Below are 20,222 nucleotides of genomic sequence, written 5' to 3'. Positions count from 1 at the left end.
TCCCTCTGCCCTCTGGCCTGCGATCTCTCACCTCCCACCTCCCCAGGGTGCTCACAATTGTCCCTCAGCAGGGCCTGACTCAGACTCACGCGCCTTGGTGGCTGCCTGCCCCTTTGTTCCAGGGAGGCAGGGATGCTAACAAGGAAGCCTTGTTCTTCTCAGACGGACAAGGACCCAGCGAACCTGCCAGCTCCCTCCTGCCTCCATTCCGGAAGGACCCAGCGAACCTGCCAACTCCCCTCATGCCTCCATTCAGGAAAGAGCCGGCTCCCCACTCAGACCACCAAGGACCCTGCCAGGTGGGGAGGGAGTGGCTCTCCTGTTCCGCTGGGTCCCTGGCTGCACGCCTGCCTAGTCCCTGTTATGAAGACAAAGACAAAAGGTTCAGGGGAAAGGATTCAAACTGGGGAGCTGAGAGGGTCTAGCAGGCTTTCCTGAGGCCCACCAAGTCTGACCTGACCACAACCAGGTCCTATCTCCCCTCGATGGCCTTCCCCATCCCTAGGGGTGCCCTCTGGCCTCCTTGCTTTCCCGGAGCTCACCAGGCAGCTCCAGCTACAAGGCCTTTGCATATACTGTATCTTCCACCTGGTACACCCCTTCCCACACAGATGCTTCCTAATTCTCATCCCTTCCCCCAAGTCTTTGCTCAAACCTCCCCATGTGGCCACCCAATGTCACCCTATGTATGCCCAACCTCCACACTGCCAATTCCCCTTTTTCTCACTGCCTTTGTGCGTGTGCTCAGTCACTCAGATGTGTCCCAGTCTCCATGGACATAGCCCATCAAGCTTCTCTGTCCATGCGATTATCCCAGCAAGAATACTGGAGTGGATTGCCATTTCCTCCTCCAGGCTTCCCCACCCAAGGATCAAACCCAGGTCTTCTGCAGCTCCTGCACTGGGTGCCGCTGCTGCTAAGTCGCTTCAGTCGTGTCTGACTCTGTGCGACCCCATAGATGGCAGCCCACCAGGCTCCCCCATCCCTGGGATTCTCCAGGCAAGAACACTGGAGTGGGTTGCCATTTCCTTCTTCAATGCATGAAAGTGAAAAGTGAAAGTGAAGTCGCTCAGTCGTGTCCGACTTAGCGACCCCATGGACTGCAGCCCACCAGGCTCCTCCATCCATGGGATTTTCCAGGCGAGAGTACTGGAGTGGGGTGCCACTGCCTTCTCCAAAGGTGGATTCTTTTCTGCTGAGCCATGTGGGAAGCCCTTCCCACTGCATTTATCTCCCACAAATATAGTATAGCATTGACCCCCAGCGCAGTGCTGGGCTGGGGCTTGTGAGAGCTGGCTTAAATTTGCAGAAGTTTTATGTGCAAGCTGATGTCACGATGGAAGCTTGAAAGCACCCATGAGGAGTATTTACACCCCACGAATTAGTATGTGCCATAGAGCAGGGCTTTTTGCCTTAAAAGTGCCAGCTGTTCAACATTTATAAGCACACTCTAGTGCTCCAGTGCTAAGTCGCTTCAGTCGTGTCTGACTCTTTGTGACCCCATGGACTGTAGCCCCCAAGGCTCCTCTGTCCATGGGATTCTCCAGGCAAGAATACTGGAGTGGGTTGCCATGCCCTTCTCCAAGGGATCTTCCATACCCAGGGGTCGAACCGAGTCTCTTACCTGTATTGGCAGCAACCAGGTTCTTTACCACCAGAGCCACATGGGAAGTCCCATGAGCACATTGCTACCTGTTTATTATGCTTAATGTTTACGCCTTCTGGCCCCTCCCACCCCGGTTAGAATGGAAGGCCCTCTGGGCAGGGCCTGCTCACTTTGCTCCCTGCTGTCTCTCAGCACTTAGAACAAGGCTCAGCGACTAGCGGCTTCCCAGGTGGTGCAGTGGTAAAGAATCCACCCGTCAGCAGGTGACACGAGACGCGGGTGGCATCCTCGGGTCCAGAAGATCCTGGGAGCAGGAGATGGCGACCGACTCCAGTATTCTTGCCTGGAGAACCCTATGGACAGAGGAGTCCCACAGACGTGGACACGACTGAGCATGGCCACACGGGCGCTCAATAACTACTCGGTGACTTAATGAATGATCTTCATCCAGACCCGTGAGACAAATCCAGCCTCAGCATGAACCTGGTCATCCTCCAGCGCTAGAGAACACACTCAGGGCCCCAGCACTGTGACCCTGGGCCGGGAGACCGGACACTGACCGCCTAGCACGGACCCAGTCCAATTACACGACCCTTGTCACGACCCCACCCCAGCCCCTGAGACGCCCCCGAAGCCTCGAGGCCGCGGTCCAGACCTAGTGGTGCAGTCTCTCGCGACCCGGACCTTTCGGTTCGGGATGCAGGACCCCCGGCCTCGCCGCATATCCCCTGCCTCAGGAGCTCCAGCCGGAGTCCCAAGCGGTGCCAGTGCAGCAGGAGCCCCGGGAGCGTGACCTTAAAGACGCACAACGCTGCCGTCATTGGTGCTAAATTACGCGCGGACAGGAGCTCCCTACGCTCAGAACCGAGGGCCGTGCGACCTCGCCGGCCAGTGCGGGGCTAGAGAGACGCTGCGCTCCTTTCGGCCTTGTGGGAAACGCGCCCCCGGCCGCCACCCCGGCCCCTGCGGCATGTCGGGAGTTGTAGTCCGGGCGGGGGGACCGTGGTTCTCCGGGGAGACCTGAACGCGCGCCGGCGTGTTCCTGAAATCCTCGCTGTAGGTTGCGGGCGCCTTCTGGGGCCAAGCCGAGCTGGACCGCCGCGTCCTGTTGGTTGAGAAGCTCGTCACCAAAGACGCAGCGCGGCGAGTACGAGCTACAGGCCCGACCCTGACCCTCAATCCCGCCCGAAAGTGACCTGACCACCGACCCTCGGCTCCAGCAGGACTCTGACCTCAGTTGCCCATCCTGACTTTCCCCTGCTGGTCTGCCTTGACGCTAGACGTTGGCCCCATTCCTTACCTAGCACCCCCAAGCCCATCCTGGTCCCTCCAGACGCCTTGACCCAGGTGTCTGGTCACAGCCCTGCGACCCCAGTTTCCCACACTCCCTGCAGAACGACCCCAATCGCACCTTGATTGGGCTCTGAATTTGCAGCCCCCTCCCCCCATCACCCAGACCTTGCTACCAGGCCCGCATCCTCTTGGTCCATTCATGTCAGGGGTAGAGAGCCTGGGCTTCAAACAGGCTCCTGAAGCAGAGAACTTCCCCGAGGGGTCGGCCCTGGGTGACCCCCAACCCAACCCCTCCGCGTCTACAGGCAGGGCGCCCAGAGGCTCCCAAGTCCTCCACCAGCCACCTCCCACCCAGGATTTCCCAACCTCTGATGTTCCCAGCACTGATTGGCACCCGGCCCCATCCTCTCCATTTCAGGAGTCACCTAGTGCCCCTACCTGGTGAGAGTGAAAGTCACTCAGTCGTGTCCTACTCTGTGACCCCATGGACTATACAGTCCATGGAATTCTCCAGGCCAGAATACTGGAGTGGGTGGCTGTTTCCTTCTCCAGGGGATCTTCCCAACCCAGGGATCAAACCTAGGTCTCCCACATTGCAGGCGGATCCTTTATCAGCTGAGCCACCAAAAAAGTCCACCTGGTGAAAACCACCATCCTAAACCCTTAGCACAGTGGGCATCCCAGGGCTCAGGCAAGGGTCTGATGGAGGACATTTCCATTCTGTGCTCAGGGACCCAGATCCATTGCAAGGCCAGGGAGCCGGTTCCCCTACCCCCAGCCCCCAGTGAGGCCAAAAAATAAATAAATAAGGGACTTCCCTGCCAGTCCAGTGGTTAATATTCCACACTTCTACCACAGGGGGCACATGTTCAATATCTCATCAGGGAACTAAGATCCTGCATGCTGCATGGAATGGCCAAAAATAACTAAATAAATAAAATTTTAAAATGAGACTGTAGATGAGAAAGTAGATTCATAAACCCAAGTTGCTTTAAGCACACTTAAAGTTTTCTGATAAGCAGGTCAAACATCTGTTTTTAGGTTAATATTTAAATTAAAAATCACATTTTAAGTGGTGAGTATGGAGGTTCGTGACATTGTACAGGAGACAAGGAGCAAGACCATCCCCAAGAAAAAGAAATGCAAAAAACCAAAATGGCTGTCTGAGGAGGCCTTACAAATAGCTGTGAAAAGAAGAGAAGCGAAAAGCAAAGGAGAAAAGGAAAGATATACCCATTTGAATGCAGAGTTCCAAAGAATAGCAAGGAGAGATAAGAAAGCCTTCCTCAGTGATCAATGCAAAGAAATAGAGGAAAACAATAGAATGGAAAAGACTAGAGATCTCTTCAAGAAAATTAGAGATGCCAAGGGAACATTTCATGCAAAGATAGGCTCAATAAAGGACAGAAATGGTATGGACCTAACAGAAGCAGAAGATATTAAGAAGAGGTGGCAAGAATACACAGAAGAACTGGACAAAAAAAATCTTCACGACCCAGATAATCATGAGGTGTGATCACTCACACTCACCTAGAGCCAGACATCCTGGAATGTGAAGTCAGGTGGGCCTTAAGAAGCATCACTAGGAACAAAGCTAGTGGAGGTGATGGAATTCCAGTTGAGCTATTTCAAATCCTAAAAGATGATGCTGTGAAAGTGCTGCACTCAATATGCCAGCACATTTGGAAAACTCAGCAGTGGCCACAGGACTGGAAAAGGTCAGTTTTCATTCCAATCCCCAAAAAAGGCAATGCCAAAGAATGCTCAAACTACTGCACAATTGCACTCATCTCACACGCTAATAAAGTAATGCTCAAAATTCTCCAAGCCAGGCTTCAGCAATACATGAGCTGTGAACTTCCTGATGTTCAAGCTGGTTTTAGAAAAGGCAGAGGAACCAGAGATCAATTTGCCAACATCCTCTGGATCACAGAAAAAGCAAGAGAGTTCCAGAAAAACATCTATTTCTGCTTTATTGACTATGCCAAAGCCTTTGACTGTGTGGATCACAATAAACTGTGGAAAATTCTGAAAGAGATGGGAATACCAGACCACCTGGCCTGCCTCTTGAGAAATTTGTATGCAGGTCAGGAAGCAACAGTTAGAACTGGACATGGAACAACAGACTGGTTCCAAATAGGAAAAGGAGTATGTCAAGGCTGTATATTGTCACCCTGCTTATTTAACTTATATGCAGAGTACATCATGAGAAACGCTGGGCTGGAGGAAGCACAAGCTGGAATCAAGACTGCCAGGAGAAATATCAATAACCTCAGATATGCAGATGACACCACCCTTATGGCAGAAAGTGAAGAAGAACTAAAGAACCTCTTGATGAAAGTGAAAGAGGAGAGTGAAAAAGTTGGCTTAAGGCTCACATTCAGAAAACTAAGATCATGGCATCTCGCCCCATCACTCCATGGCAAATAGATGGGGAAACAGTGGAAACAGTGGCTGACTTTATTTTTCTAGGTTCCAAAATCACTTCAGATGGTGATTGCAGCCATGAAATTAAAAGACGCTTACTCCTTGGAAGGAAAGTTATGACCAACCTAAACAGCATATTAAAAAGCAGAGACATTACTTTGCCAACAAAGGTCCATCTAGTCAAGGCTATGATTTTTCCAGTGGTCATGTATGGATGTGAGAGTTGGACTATAAAGAAAGCTGAGTGCCGAAGAATTGATGCTTTTGAACTGTGATGTTGCAGACTCTCGAGAGTCCCTTGGACTGTAAGGAGATCCAACCAGTCCATCCTAAAGGAGATCAGTCCTGGGTGTTCATTGGAGGGACTGATGCTGAAGCTGAAACTCCAATACTTTGGCCACCTGATGCAGAGAGCTGACTCATTTGAAAAGACCCTGATGCTGGGAAAGATTGAAGGCCGGAGGAGAAGGGTACGACAGAGGATGAGATGGTTGGATGGCATCACCGACACAATGGACATGGGTTTGGGTGGACTCTGGGAGTTGGTGATGGACAGGGAGGCCTGGCATGCTACGGTTCATGGGGTCGCAAAGAGTCGGACACGACTGAGCGACTGAACTGAACCGAGTGACACCTGGCTGGCAGCCCTGCCTGCTACAAACTCAGTAGTAATCTGAGTTTGCAACCTTGTAAACCTCCCCCTTCATCACAGCCTGGAGCAGCGGAGCAGTGCTTTCCCTCTCAAACACAGCCAGTCACCACACCACACTGAGGCTGCCAAAGTGGACGTGTGGGTTGGTAGATGGGGGAGCTTGTTCAGTTGCAGGCGGATGGATGCATGGGTGGATGAACAGCTGGATGCCAAGTGGACAGAAGGCTAGGTAGATGAATGGATAGTGGAGGTTGGAGGCTGGTGGCCTAAGGGACAGAGTGGGTGCATAATTGTGGATGGCCAGACGGGCAGGTGCTGGGCGGGCAGACCTGAGTTATCTCTGCCCAAGTCTGCCCACACCTGCTAAGGTCAGTCGGGGCCTGTCCTGCCCCTGTGCCCTCCTCGCCGCCTCAGCCCAGCTTGGCCAGGGAACTTCAGGGACCATCAGGGACATTGAAGAACCGATTGAATAGCCCTGTCAGGCTCTAGAACCTTCTGTGGGGCTATGTAACAGGCCATCTTTGACCCTCACAGCCTCCATCTCCTCCCTTAACCTCCCTGAGACCACCCAGGCAGGAAGCCATCCAGGGAGGGGGCTGAGGGTGACATCCAGGGTCCTCCAGCACCAGAGTTGAGTGGGGCATCTGACGTGGGGGGAGCGGGGGGGCAGTGCTCTCCAATGACTCAGCCCTGCCCCAGGGCTCTAGCTCACACCAAAGAAAATCCATGAGGCCCCCAACTGACCAGCGATGCTAGCAAGGGGAGCTGGCTAGGCAGAGTACAGGGGTCCTGGGGGAACAGGTGTCTCCCAGGGCCAGGGCACTGGCCTCTGGACACCCTGCTCAGCCCAGTCCCCCGCAGAGCCCTGAGATCATCCTGGGGAGCAAGGAGGGGGCTAGAGTGTCCGACCTCCGGTGGTGACAGGACCCTCCATGGAAAGGAGGCTTCCAGCAGAGGTCACTGAGGACTTCCTCTGTGCAGGGGGCAATGCTGGGAAATGGGGACCAAGAGCAGGAAGCCCAGGGTAGGGGGTACAGCCAGACCATCAGCCCCCCTGGCAGCAGCTCCCATGGGCTCAGTCACCCAGGGGCAGAAGCAGATGTCCCTGGAGCAGCCTAGGAGTAGGGTTCAGTCTTCCACCCCCTCCCCCTGGTGCTGGCTCTGCTCCTCCAGGCACCTGCCCAACCCTTTCCTCCCCCATCCCTACTCAGTCTCCGTGTCTCCGCCCTTTCCTGTCCCCCACCTCTGCCCGGAACCTTCTTCCTCTGTTGAGCCCACCTGTCCCTTCCTCATGGTGCCCTCCATTGATGCCCTGGTCATCGTGTCCCCCTTAGCACTGCCCTCTGATCACTGCAGGCATCTTTAACCCAATGGTTCTTCGTTCACGCAGGCAGAGGCTTGGAGCTGGAGGGGCCAGGCAGTGGGGGGGTGGGGGCAGCAGGCCCACGCCTTGCAAGGACCTTGGCTGCCAGGGCAGCAGGAAGCCAGGTCAGGGGCTGGGAAGAGACCCATTCACCAGGCCAGCTGCCCCCCACCCGGGTTAAGGGCCCAGCTTCCCGAGAAGGGCCCAAACCTCCGGCCTGGGGAGGGACCGCACCTTGGAGCCTCCTTCCTGTGCTGCCTTTCCCGGCACCAGGGGTAGGGGGATGGGGCCAAAGAAGCCAGACTCTGGGTTCACACACCTGGGCCCCCCGAATCTCAGCTTCCATCCTCTGATGCCAGGCCCCCCCCAGCCTGACTCCCATCCCCAGCCCCCCAGCCTCACCCTCCAACCCTTGGACCACCAAGCCTCAGCCTCCTTCTTCTGTCCCCAGCCCTCTACAGCCACCTCCTCAGCTCACCCCAGCCCCCAGTCCCCCCAGCCTCAGCCCCTCCTCTGTCCCCAGCCCCTCAGCCTCAGCTCCCCCTCTCTGCCTCCAGTCCCTGATCTTGGGCCCCACGTTCTGCCTCTGACAATTAAGAGGTTGAAAAGAGGGCATTCCCTGGTGGTCTAGAACTAGACCCCCATCAGGGAACTAGATCCATCTGCTGCAACCAAAGATCCAGCAGCTGCAAGGAAGATGGAAGATGCTGAGAGCCACAACAAAAGACCCCCACACAGTCAAATAAGTTAAAAAAAAAAAAAAAGATGCTGAGAACACAGATGGGCAGAGCTGGTAGTGCTTAGAAACTGGCATCTCCCAGCAGGTCCTCTCACTCTGAAGTCAGGGAAACTGAGGCACAAGTCACACCTAAAGTCAGGCGGGGGTAGGAGGCAACCAGGACCCTCCACCCTTTTCCTTCTGCGTGCCTGCTGTGCTCAGAGTCTGGGGTCACAGGACAGGCCACAGCAGACAACCCACCCCCCCACCCCCCGCCCCGGCTATTCCCAGTACAGGGGGGATATGACATCAGCCATTTGACCTCTCTAAGGACTTGGAGGAAGTGGGGGGAGGGGAAGCTAGCTGGGGCCCTTCCCACTCAGGAGGCTGCGTCTGGACACAGCCCAGCAGAGAAGGCATGTGCTAGGTCCGGAGGCTGCCAAATGCCCAGGCTCCGGCCGTGGCCTGAAGTTTGGGTTTTTCCCTCTGCCACGGGGCAGCCGTGGAGTGTCTGCATGCTCAGAGGGTGTTTCTAAATCCACTCTGGTGCCCGGTGGTGAATGGCCTTGAGGGAACCCAGGACCAGGCTGAGGGTGGTCTACACAACGGAAAGGGCAGACGGATTCAGGCGTTGGGGACACGAGGATCTCGGGCCTGGCTGATGATTGCTGTGGGTCCCCTCCCAGGCGTCTCCTCGGAAGACGCTCCGTGGCCCCGGGCTCCCATCCTGCCTGCCCATTAGGCGCACGGGAGACAAGCTCAGGGGCGGGTAGTGCGGTGTCCTAGGCATCGTGGGCCGCAGCCCCATCACCCCCAAGAGACCCCACCACCCCACAACATCCTCACCCCTGGGGGACCTCCCCCGCTCCGTCAGGACACTTCTCCGGGAGATCCACCGCAGGAGAACCCCAGCGCGGCCGCCCCAGCTCCCAGGAGACTGCTCTCCATCGCCCCCGTGCGGCCGCTCCGGGTAGTAAAGACCGAGAGTCCCGCGACGGCGCGAACCGGGCGCCAACCCCGGGCCTGGCCCCTCCACCGTCAACCCTCTCCTGCCTCCATCTTCCGAGGTTGCGTTTCTAAAAGCGAGGCCTGGAACCGGCCCAGGCCTTCTGCCCTCCTGTTCCGACTTCGGCCGCTCCCCTACCGTGCCCCCGCACCTCTCGCCCCCAGCCCCTTCCCCTCTGTCGCCTCCAGGGTCATCGGGGGTCAGAGTGGGAAACCCCCTCGGGAAACCCCCGGGGAGCAGCTGGAAGAGAGGAAGCGGGGTCGCGGGGTCGCGGGGCGGCGGGAAGGAGCCCGGGACGCCACTATTTAAGCCACCGCCCCCACGGGCAAGGGACAGAGCCTGGCCGAGCATGGAACGGGGCCGCGCCCTCCTGCTTCCCCTCCTTCTGGGGCTGCTCCAGCCTGGCCGCGGTGAGCGGGGAGGGGCCGCAGACGCGCGTGCGGAGGTTGGGGAGGTGATGGGGAACCCCACGTAGGGACCTGGGAGGAGGAGGGCGGAGCTGAGACCGCGGTCGCCCGCAGGTGGGCTGCTGGAAGTGGATCCACCTGAGAGCCAGGTGGCGATGGCCGTGGGCGAGTCGCGAAACTTCACCTGCCGCATGACCTGCGCAGACGGCAGGGCGGCCTCGGTGGTGTGGCGGGGCCTGGACACCAGTCTGGGCGCCGTACAGTCCAGCGCGGGCCTCAGCATCCTGTACGTGCTCAACGCCTCGCTGTCTGCGGCGGGGACCCGCGTGTGCGTGGGCTCCTGTGGGGACGTGAACCTCCAGCACCGGGTGCGGCTCCTGCTGTTTGGTGAGCCCCCGCCCCTCCCCCCGCCTCTGCGCCCTCGGGGCCCCGGCCGGCAGCCCTGCTTTCCCTCCGTCCCTTGGCCACCTCCGCCTGGAACGCTTCCCGGATTGCCCACCACGTCCCAGCTCCTAGCCCGCCTCGCAGGTCCTCCAGAGTCGCTCTGCAGTCCCCCTGCAGTCCCCGTTCTCCGCGCATCCCTCTTCCCCATCCACGCCCGATCCTCCAGGACCTCACCCCCTGCCCTTTCCGCTCTGGACTCGCTCTGACACCTTATACTCTAGCTACACAGGCTGTCGTAGCGGGTCTCGCCTGTCCCGGTGCCCCAGCAGTCTCCAGGAACCCCAGGCCCCACCTCCACGCCACCTCTTCCAGGCGCAGCCCTAAACCTCCTGGTTCAGCTCACCCGCTCCTCCCCTCCCCCACAGCCTTCCCTGACCAGCTGACTGTATCCCCTGAGGCCGTTGTGCCAGGGAGGGACCAGGAGGTGGCCTGCACGGCCCACAATGTCACACCTCCTGGCCCTGACACCCTCTCCATGTCCCTGCTCCTGGGGGATCGGGAACTGGAGGGAGTGGAAGCCCTCCCGAACGTGACTGAGGAGCCCCAGGAAGGCGAGGACTCGCTGTTCCAAGTGACCCAGCGCTGGCTGCTGCCCACCTCAGAGACCTCCAGCCTGCGCACCCTCCACTGCCAGGTGACCATGAGGCTGCCCGGCCGGGAGCTGACCCGCCACCGGACCATTCCAGGTGAGCCTGCGCCCGTGGGGAAGTGGACAAGGTCACACCGCCCAGCACCTGAGTCTCTGGTGAGCCCTGGGTGGCTGCCTGGCCACTCGTTGGGAGTCCTGGCTCCTCCCTGCACCCGCTGGGTCTCCACCTGGACAGGTCTCGCACCACCAGCTGGAGGGAAAGTCACTTTCCATCCTTCACCTGGCCTCCAGTGGCAGCCAGGGGGCTACTTCTCACTGGTTCATTCATTCAACAGATTTGCAGCGCACCTACCCTGAGCCAAGCCCACCAAGGTGCTGCTCCTCCTCTGCCCACAGCCCTCTGGGGCTCCCACCTCCCTTCAGGTGAAAGTCCAAGCTGGCTGCACCCACCTACAGGGCCCTGCACACCTGCCCTATCCCCCTCCCTTCTTCCCCTTCACTCACACTGCAGTTCCTCCCACACTTCAGGGGCATTGCTGCCCCAGGGCCTTTGCATCTCTGTGCCCTCCATGGGAATGCTCTTCCCTACAGCTCCCGCACCCCCCTCCTTCCCAGTGAGGTCTCCTTCCCAGTGAGGCTTGCCCTGATCTTCCTGCCCAAGAGGTCCCACCACCCCCGCCACACACACACACACAGGCCTCTTCTCTTCCCCTGTTGAATATTTCTTGACACCTTTTATCAACATCCGACTTGTGTGCTCGCTTTTTCCATCGTCTGTCTCCCCTGCTGATGGTTTCACTAAGACAGGAATGTGTTCATGGCTGTGTCCCCAGAGGCTAAAACAGGGCCCAGTGCATGTAGGTTTTCAGTAGATACATCCTGAATGAATGAATGAATAACTGTTATCCTGGGGGCCTGGCCCATAGTAGGTGCACAATAAATGCTTGCTGAATGAATGAAAACATTTAATGTGGGGGCTGGCACACAGTAGGTGGTCAGTTCACGTCAGAGGTTACTGTTTACTTTGCTCTCTTCTGGGACAAACCCCGCCCATATCACCAAGCCTGTGGCAGCCTCTCACCAAGCAAGCACAGACTGGGTCTCTGACAGGGCACCCCAAAACTCACATTAATGACTGGGGGCCTGGGGGCCTGGAAGGTTTGGCCTTCCCTTACTGAGGTAAGGGAAGTAGGGTGGGGTGGGAAGACCCTCAGTCTCTCATCTGCACCACAAGGTGGTACAGAAAGAAAACTTAGGCACGTCCTTGTTCCTTAGGTGGGCCCTCCTCCCCCCTTCCTCCCCCCTTAGCCCCATAATAATAAAGTCCAATGCCCGCATCACTCTGCAGCCCAGCCCCTAGATGGGGGTCTCTCATGCCTCTTAACAGATTTATACACTCGCTGGCGTGTGTTGGGGGGAGGGGGCATGTCAGACCCCGATCCTGTTCCTACCCACTGGGATACCCTGCAATTCATCCAAGTGAAGGACAGGACCTGGAGCAGATCAGGTCCAACCATGTGTTTCAGGCGGAGAGAGGGAGGTAGGAGAGGGGCCTGGGCAGCAGGTAGAAAACAAATGGCTGCTGCCTTTCCCAGTCCTGCAGGGCCTGACCTCCCCGGAGCCCCCCAGCATCACCTCCTCAGAGCTGCCCACCATGACCCCTGCAAAGCCCAGCATCACAGCGTCCCCGGAGCCCACTGATACAACCACCCCAGAGTCCTTTGTCATGAAGCCCCCGAAGCCTCCCATCACTACCTCCCCCGAGCTGGCCTCCACCTACAGCCCCGCGAGTCCTGGCCCCGCAAGTCCTGGCGCCACGTCCAGCAACAGCTCCACCAGGCCGTGCCTCCCGGAGATCCACCAGTCGTCAGCATCAGGGGCTTTAGAGCTGCTGTGCGAGGTGCCCTGTGGTCCCAGCATGGCCGTGCGCTGGACCCAGGCCCCTGGCGGGCTGGAGGCCTACGAGACGTGGGAGGCGGGGGCCCAAGCTTGGCTGAGCAGCAGGAGCACGCTGTGGTCCGGGTGCCATCCTGAGGGCTGGTTCCAGTGTCGCCTGGACCCTGGGGGCCACATGGCCAACCTGTATGTGGTCCCGGAAATCTGTGAGTTTGGGGACTGCAGGGGCCTGGGAGGGAGGGGAGCCTAGTGTCCAGGCCTTAGACAAGGAGTGCCCTGCTAGTCAGCCTGTATCCTCAGCTGTCTAGAGGGCTTCCCTGACCCTTTAAGGGTCACAAGTCACAGCTGCCTGCATGGCGATAACTAAGTTTCAGGGACCCTGCAGCTGTCACAGCATTTTGTAAACCCTGTAAACTCGACGGACTGAGACAGCCTGTGGAATAGAAACAAGACACAGACACATCAGTAATTCCAGTTTTTCTGAAAGCCACATTCAGGAGGGAAAAAAAAAAATAAGTTTGACGATATATCATCAAACCCAATATATTTCGAATGTTATCATTTCAACATGCAGTCTATTAAGAAGCATGACTGAAGTTTGTTTTCAGACTAAGTCTTCAAAATGCAATGTGTGTTTTACATGGACAGTGCTGTCCACCCAGACTGGTCACACTTCAAATGCAGCTGTGGTGAGGGGCCCCTCACTGGACTGCCCACTTTTTAAAAAAATTTTTATATGGCGATTTATTATTTACTTGGCTGCATCTGGTCTTAGTTGCAGCTTGTAGTATCTTTAGTTGTGGCATGTGGGATCTAGTTCCCTGACCAGGTATGGAACCTGGGTCCCCTACACTGGGTGCTGAGGCTTAGCCACTGGACCATCAGGAAGTTCCTGGATTGCTCACTTCTAACTACAAGGTCCTAGGTACCTTTCCAAAGAGTTGCTCTAAAGGCCTTTGGGGGCTTTCCTGTTGGCTCAGATGGTAAAGAATTGGCCTGCAATGCAGGAGACCCGGGTTCGATCTCTGGGTCAGAAGATCCCCTGGAGAAGGGAATGGCAACCCACTCCAGCATTCTTGCCTGAAGAATTCCATGGACAGAGGAGCCTGGTGGGCTACAGTCCGTGGAGTCACAGAGTCAGACACGACTGAGTGACTAAACACACAAGGCCTTTGGCTAGTCCAGGGATTTCTGTACATTTCACAAAGGTGTTTTAAACTGTTAAGTCCTTTGTACAGTTTCAGGGAACCTGGTCAATCTGTGAGCCCTTAGCAGGCTCTGCCGGACTGCTCCCCAAGCCTGAAGAGGGCTGCAGGATTCCAGATGCCTCTCTCTCCAGGCTCCCCGACGATGTCAGCTGCCCTGTGGACCAGCAGCTTGGCGCTGGGGCTCCTTCTCCTGGTGTTCCTCGCCTACCACCTGTGGAAACGCTGCCAGCCCACAAGCCGATGACCTGGGCCTCACACCCCCACCCTGCGTAGACCATATGAAGGGAGACTTTCCTTCTACTCGGTTGTGACTAGAGGACATGGGCAGCGTTCTGGACATCAGGCAGTGACCATGGGCTCCCTGCCCTGATGGCCGGCACATCCAGACTCCCCAGCTGGCTGGGTGTCCCTTCCGTGGGCCCCTGGGGAGCCGACCCTCCATGGTGCAGAGCTGGAAAATAAAGAGCATCTAGTCTGACCTTAGTGGTTTCTGTCCTGGTCCCACGACTTGGGAATCCTCTGCACAGCTCCAACCATCCTCTGCTCTAGGTGACTCTCCCAGAGAGGCAAGGAAGGACAGACACCACCGCAGTCCCACGTGGCCAGGGCTGGGGGAAGGAGGCGTGTACTCTGCCTGGGGCCCCTCCCTGCATGTGGGAACGCTGAAGCTTAAAGAGTAACTGCTGCTGCTGCTAAGTTGCTTCAGTCGTGTCCAACTCTGTGCGACCCCATAGACGGCAGCCCACCAGGCTCCCCCGTCCCTGGGATTCTCCAGGCAAGAACACTGAAGTGGGTTGCCATTTCCCTTTCCAATGCATTAAAGTGAAAAGTCAAAGTGAAGTCGCTCAGTCGTGTCCGACTCTTCGCGACCCCATGGACTGCAGCCTACCAGGCTCCTCCGTCCATAGGATTTTCCAGGCAAGAGTAACTAGGAGTCCTCAAAAGAAGAGGAGAAAAGTACTTGTTGGAGGACCGCACAGGCAAAGAAACAGAAGGGTGCTTGATAAGGGAAACTGTATGTACTCTTTTAGGGTGGCTGGGGATTAAGTGGCGGGGGAAGTGGCGGCAGGGGTTGAGACAGAGGCTGGACATGATACCGGGAGGTGAAGGGCTGTAGATGCCACGGGTTTCGACCTTCTGGAACTGGGGACCTTTGTAAGAGTTTAGAGCTAAAGGGCTTAGGGCTTGCTTCCCTGGTGGCTCAGACCGTAAAGAATCTGCCTGCAATGCAGGAGACCTGGGTTCAATCCCTGGGTCGATAAGATCCCCTGGAGAATGGAATGGCAACCCACTCTAGTATTCTTGCCTGGATAATCATATGGACAGAGGAGCCTGGCAGACTACAAAACAATTCATGGGGTCGCAGAGTCGAACACAACTAAGTGACTAACACTTTCAGAGCTATAGAAGATGCGCCATGAGAAAGCGCCCTCTGGTGGTGACGAAAGGTAGCAGGCTGGGACAGGGAACTGGGCACCATAGTCTTTCACTCTACGAACGCGTACACGTGAATAAGGGCAGCGAAAGCGCAGAGGAGAGCCTTAACCCAGCCTGGTGGGGAGAGGGAGCCTTTCCGCACGAGGTGAGCTAGAAACTCACACAGAGATTGGGTTAGGCTGAAGACCAGGCTGAGCACAAAGCCTCCGAGTTTGCCCTCAAAAAAGCGGGTGAGAGCGGCGCTTAGTCCCGGCGTGGGGGTGGAGCCACCCGCCCAAGCTTGTCAGGGCTTCCTGGTAACCAAGGAGACCTGTTGCTAGGGGACCAGGCTAAGAAAGGACCCTCCCATTACCAGGATGGCAAGCAATCGGCTTCATACCTGAAACCAAGCCCTTCCTGGGGTCCATTTTGGAGTCTGGCAAAATTTAAGCTCCACGTCTAAGCCAGGAAAGCCAAGCAGCACACATAAAGAGGAAACCTGGAGACAGTGCCTATTAGAACCTAGGGAAAAGGATGCCCTGTTGTGATCATTTCTTAAGAGTCTCTCAGCGAGATTCTGGTGCCCTCTGCCCTTAACCAAGATGGCCGCTCTGAAGCGGCAGCGCACTGTGAGATATGGCAGCGCTTCCGGTCCCTCTGCCCTCAGCGAAGATGGCGGCAGTGGAGAAGCGGCGGCAGGCGGTGGCACAGGCAACCAGTTTCACAGACAGCGGCCGGCCGGGGGTGCCCCGAACGGCGGCGACGGCCGAGAGTGAAGAGGACTTCCTGCGACAGGTCGGCGTGACGGAGATGCTACGCGCGGCCCTGCTAAAGGTGCTGGAGGCGCGACCGGAGGAGCCCATCGCCTTTCTGGCGCACTACTTCGAGAACATGGGCCTGCGGTCTCCTGCAAACGGCGGCGCCGGGGAGCCTCCGGGCCAGCTCCTGCTGCAGCAGCAGCGCCTGGGCCGCGCACTGTGGCATCTTCGCCTGGCTCACCACTCCCAGAGGTGCGGGGCTGGGCCGGGCCTGGACGGGTAGGGGCTGCAGCCGGACTTCAACTCCCAGCGGGCTCCGCGCGGCTCCCCACCCTCGGCGCCGGTGCACGAGCGCGGGGCGTGCTGGGAACTGTAGACGGCTGCGTCTGGCGCAGGAGGGGCGCGGACCGCGCGGGGGTCCAGGGTCCCGGCGAGGCCACCCAGCTGAGTGCTGGCGCTGGTAATTCTGGTCGACTTGGTATTTGGTGATGCTGGGGGCCACCCTGGTTTACACCGCGTGACTCAGAGGGGCAAGTATGAAGGAAAAGGCTGTGAGCAAGGAGAGGACCCCATCTCTTCAAACACTGAACCAGAGCCCCTCCCCCTTGGCTCTCTGACATTGTGTGGGTGGGGGAGGTCACTCTGTAGAGGGTCCTGCAGGTGTTGAGCAGCCTCTTGGGCCTCCACCCACCGAATGGTGACAAACAAAACTGCCCCCAGACATCATTACTAGTGTCCCCTGGGGACAGAGTCACCCTGTCGAGAGCCCCCTGTCTACAGCGGAAAAGTCTCCCTGTCTCTGTGACATGACCCATAAATTGGTTCTTTTTAACAAATGCCCAACATGCTCTGTAAACTCCTCCGTGTGGGAGCTGACATGGGGGAGCCTGAGGACCAGAGCCCAGGATGGCAGACCGCGTGGGTGCGCCCTCTCAACTGGAGCCCCCAGAACGGCCTCAAGGTGGGGTGTGGCCTTCCTCTGTCTTCTCCCCTGATGATCTCACCTCCCTGGGCCATCACTGCCTGCTATGCATCTTCCTGCCCACAAGGCTGGGAGCCCATGGTAAACAGCACCTGGACAGGGCTGCATGGCAGCAAGTGACAAGCACACGTGGGACCCCAGCCTCACACCAGGCACAAAAACTAATCTCTGTCCTCCCAAGAATCCTGAGACACAGGTTAGAACCCTTATTTTCCAGATGAGAAAAATGGCACAGTGGATAGAACCGGCACAGGTCTAGGCCGGCCAGGAACAGCACTGACCAACTCCAGGGCGATTGAGTCACTCAGAACAACTGGCTGGTTGACCAGGTTCCTGGGGGAGACTTCAGGCAGAGCTGAGTGGTTGATGGATGAGCTGTCAGGCCACAGGGACAGGAACCTGAAACCTCAGTGGCCTCACAGCTGCTGCAGAATCAACAGGGCACTGCTCACCCAGGGTTGCAGGAGTGGACCCTCCATGGGAAGTGGGCCATGCCCTCGGGGGTGGGACAGCCTGCTGCCAAGATACCCCCAAGAGCCTCCTGTATTCACAACCTCAGGCAGCTGCCTCACACATCAAACCAGACCAGCCTGCATCACCACCTTGCCTGTCACCCACTCAGGGGGCCAGCACCATAACCTGAGCGTGTTCATGCTGCCCCTGGGGAGGGGCTTCCACAGGGAGCCTTCAGGGGAGGGGGCTCCACCAGGGTCCTGGCTGCACACTGAGCTAGGACCACCCAGCCAAGCCGCTCCCAGTTCCTGACTCAGTCTGGGACACGATCTAGGTGTGGGCTTAATTGCTACACGGCCACCAAGCTGGCCCCAGCATCATCACCACCAGGCTTGCTCCCACCAGAGACCCTTGTCCTGGGGAAAGGAGCTGACAACAGAAGTTCCTACAAGGGCTTGTTTCGAGGTGGCAGCAGTTAACGCAGTGCCAGTTGTGCAAAGGGAAGGTCTGGCACCCCCACACTTCACAGGGTGCTCTCACTAACCCCAAAGCCCCAGCACATTGTCCTAGAACTGAGAAGTGAATCCCAGCTGGGCAAGACCCCAGGTCCTACCCTCTCCCCTCTGCACCTCGGCTCCTCCTCTGTAAGGGGCCTTGACCCCTGGAGCTCACTGGGTGAGCATGGCTGTTCCTGGACCCCGCCCTGCTCCAGCCCAGTGTAGACCAGGTTCCCACCCATGCTGTCCAGTACAGGCAGGTGGCATGCCGTGTCTCACAGATAAGAGTGGAGCCAGGCTCTGAGAAAGGGTGAGTGTGAGCCGTGGGGTTCCCCTTCCTCTGTGGGACCCCTGGCCCGGCCATCAGCTGCCTCAGGCCTCACTTCTTTGCTTTAGAGCTGCGGCAGGGTGCTGGCTGCCAAGGGAGGGGTTGGAGTGGGCACCCAGGTTGACCCAAGCCCACACACGACCACCTGGGAAACTCCTGGCATGGCCAGGTCACAGCAGAGGGGGACCTCATGGCTTCGTGAGGCAAGCAGTAAGTAGTGTCGGCACTGGGGCCATTCCTGATGTGACCTGTGGAGGCAGGAAGCAGTGTGTCCGGGTTGATGTGACCACTTTCAGATAAACTTACAAAGCAGCAGCAGCAGGCTTGAGCCACACCCTGGGTTACAGGCTCAGGGCCTGCACAGGTGAAATGAGTTAACTCAGTTAAGAGGTAGGGACAGTCCTGCCCAGTGACACCTCTAAGGTGGAAAGTCCGTGGGCAGGAGCCCGTTGGCAGCCGTTTCTCGAGCTCCTAGGTGGTGGTGTGGGCCCTAGGACTGTAATGAGTGACCGGACAGATGAACTCCCTGATAGGCTCCTGAGCTGATGTGATGGGAAGGAGGGAACTCAGGAGGACTCCGTGAAGATAAGTATAGGAAGGGGTTAGGCGGTCGGGGAGGGTACTGCCCTAGACATGATGCTGAACACAGACGGCTGAGCACAGACTCGGTGGAGCCGTGGGGAGATCTGGGGGAGGGCGCTCCAGGTCAGGGCACAGCTGGTGGAACGGACCTGAGGCAGGAGGGGCCGGTGTGTTGAGGTTGGGGGGCCGGAGCAGGCCTCTAGTGCGAGCCGACGCCCCCTCCGCCCTCAGGACGGCCTTCAACAACAACGTTGGTGTGGCCTACGAGTGCCTGAGCGCCAGCGGGCGCAAGAAGAAGCCGGGGCTGGATGGGCGCACGTATAGCGAGCTGCTGAAGCGCATCTGCCGCGACGGAGAGGCCCCCGAGGAGGTGGTGGCGCCACTGCTGCGCAAGATCCAGTGCCGGGACCACGAGGCAGTGCCGCTGGCCGTGTTCCGCGCGGGGATGCTCACCTGCTTCGTGCTGCTGGAGTTCGTGGCACGCGCCGGCGCCCTCTACCGGCTGCTGGAGGACCCGGGCCTGGCCATGGCTGACCGCCGCTTGGGCCAGGCCGTGCTGGACACGCTGGAGGGGGCTCTGCAGGCCAGCGACGATACCGCGCCCGCGCGCTACCTGGAGGCGGGCTCGCGCCTGGGGCCCGACAGCCTGGCGCTGGCTATGGACCGCGCACTGGTGGCCCGACGACCCAGCGCCCCCATGACCCGGGAGGAGTTCCTGGAGAAGGCCGCGGCCCTCTTCATCGCTAAGGTCAAGCCCGTGGGCTGAGCCCCGCCCTCCGCCGCCGCCTCCTCCTCCGCCTGGACATACAGGGCCCTCAGGTCCTGTTCACCTGCTTCTGGGCGGAGCACTTCTGGGGGCCAGGACTGGGGTGTCCCTGCATGCCAGCTTCCCACCTGGAATGGTGCCTCAGTCCCCTTCAGCGGGGGAGGGGGCAAGGGTCCCTCCCCGCACATTCACCAAGGTTCGCCTCTCCTGAGCAGAAATAAAGTCTGTTCCCCAGGCAGACCTGATGTGTGTGCAAGCGCCTGTGACCACTCCCAGTACACGTCCCCAGAAACGCTCTCCATTCGGGGAAACGCCAGCCAGCCCCAGCGAGTCCCACCGCTGCCCAGAAACCAGGGTGCCCCTGCACTCGGCTTCATGGGAGCGGAGGGCACTGGCACACCCAGTGAGATGCCTTGGACCCACAGCCCCAAGATCTGGACCCACGGCCCCCAGCCGTCCCTCCCCGAACCCCCTGCCAGAGCAGGTCCTCTCTGGTCCTCGATTTACCCCAGCCGCCAAGGGAAGAGGTCAGCTGGGCCGGTAGTCATGATGGTGATGACGGAAACAGCCAACAAGTCCAAGGCCTGCAGTGTCTTGCCTCACCACTGTCTTATGCAGAAGGTAAACCACTGCCCACATCTGGCAGATGGTGAAACCCAAGCCCAGAGGAGCAGAGGTCACACCACCAGCAAGGGGCCAACAGGGCCCAAGCCCCAGTCACCCACACCCACACCACCTCCAACACCATGGGATTGGGGGGGTGGGCAGGGAACCCATCCAGGATCTAGGCACACCAGACAGTCACCAAGTACCTGAGTGTCCCCCTCCCAC

General features: G+C 58.2%; 2 protein-coding genes across 2 annotated transcripts; both read left to right on the top strand.

The window, feature by feature from the left end:
* The first annotated feature begins 9,125 nt into the window (after positions 1-9,125).
* On the top strand, positions 9,126-14,087 carry MADCAM1 (mucosal vascular addressin cell adhesion molecule 1). The gene is made up of 5 exons (XM_027546715.1): positions 9,126-9,475; positions 9,587-9,859; positions 10,282-10,602; positions 12,101-12,607; positions 13,741-14,087. Exons 1-5 carry the CDS (start codon positions 9,415-9,417, stop codon positions 13,851-13,853), a joined length of 1,275 nt encoding a protein of 424 aa, XP_027402516.1. The 5' UTR covers positions 9,126-9,414; the 3' UTR covers positions 13,854-14,087.
* A 1,355-nt stretch (positions 14,088-15,442) lies between these two features.
* On the top strand, positions 15,443-19,631 carry TPGS1 (tubulin polyglutamylase complex subunit 1). The gene is made up of 2 exons (XM_027546714.1): positions 15,443-16,035; positions 18,857-19,631. The coding sequence occupies exons 1-2, from the start codon at positions 15,662-15,664 to the stop codon at positions 19,389-19,391; spliced, it is 909 nt and encodes a 302-aa protein (XP_027402515.1). The 5' UTR covers positions 15,443-15,661; the 3' UTR covers positions 19,392-19,631.
* Positions 19,632-20,222: the final 591 nt, after the last annotated feature.

Source organism: Bos indicus x Bos taurus, chromosome 7, assembly GCF_003369695.1.
Source record: "Bos indicus x Bos taurus breed Angus x Brahman F1 hybrid chromosome 7, Bos_hybrid_MaternalHap_v2.0, whole genome shotgun sequence".
Taxonomy (NCBI): domain Eukaryota; kingdom Metazoa; phylum Chordata; class Mammalia; order Artiodactyla; family Bovidae; genus Bos; species Bos indicus x Bos taurus.
Note: the sequence above shows the minus strand (reverse complement) of the source record. Positions and strands in the feature narration are given on the sequence as shown.

Excerpts from the sequence above, each read along its gene's own strand:
- TPGS1 (XM_027546714.1), top strand. The coding sequence starts at position 15,662 with ATGGCAGCGCTTCCGGTCCCTCTGCCCTCAGCGAAGATGGCGGCAGTG. Across the intron at positions 16,036-18,856 it reads CTGGCTCACCACTCCCAGAG|GACGGCCTTCAACAACAACG; the intron begins GTGCGGGGCTGG and ends CTCCGCCCTCAG.
- MADCAM1 (XM_027546715.1), top strand. The coding sequence starts at position 9,415 with ATGGAACGGGGCCGCGCCCTCCTGCTTCCCCTCCTTCTGGGGCTGCTC. Across the intron at positions 9,476-9,586 it reads GCTGCTCCAGCCTGGCCGCG|GTGGGCTGCTGGAAGTGGAT; the intron begins GTGAGCGGGGAG and ends GGTCGCCCGCAG. Across the intron at positions 10,603-12,100 it reads CCGCCACCGGACCATTCCAG|TCCTGCAGGGCCTGACCTCC; the intron begins GTGAGCCTGCGC and ends TGCCTTTCCCAG.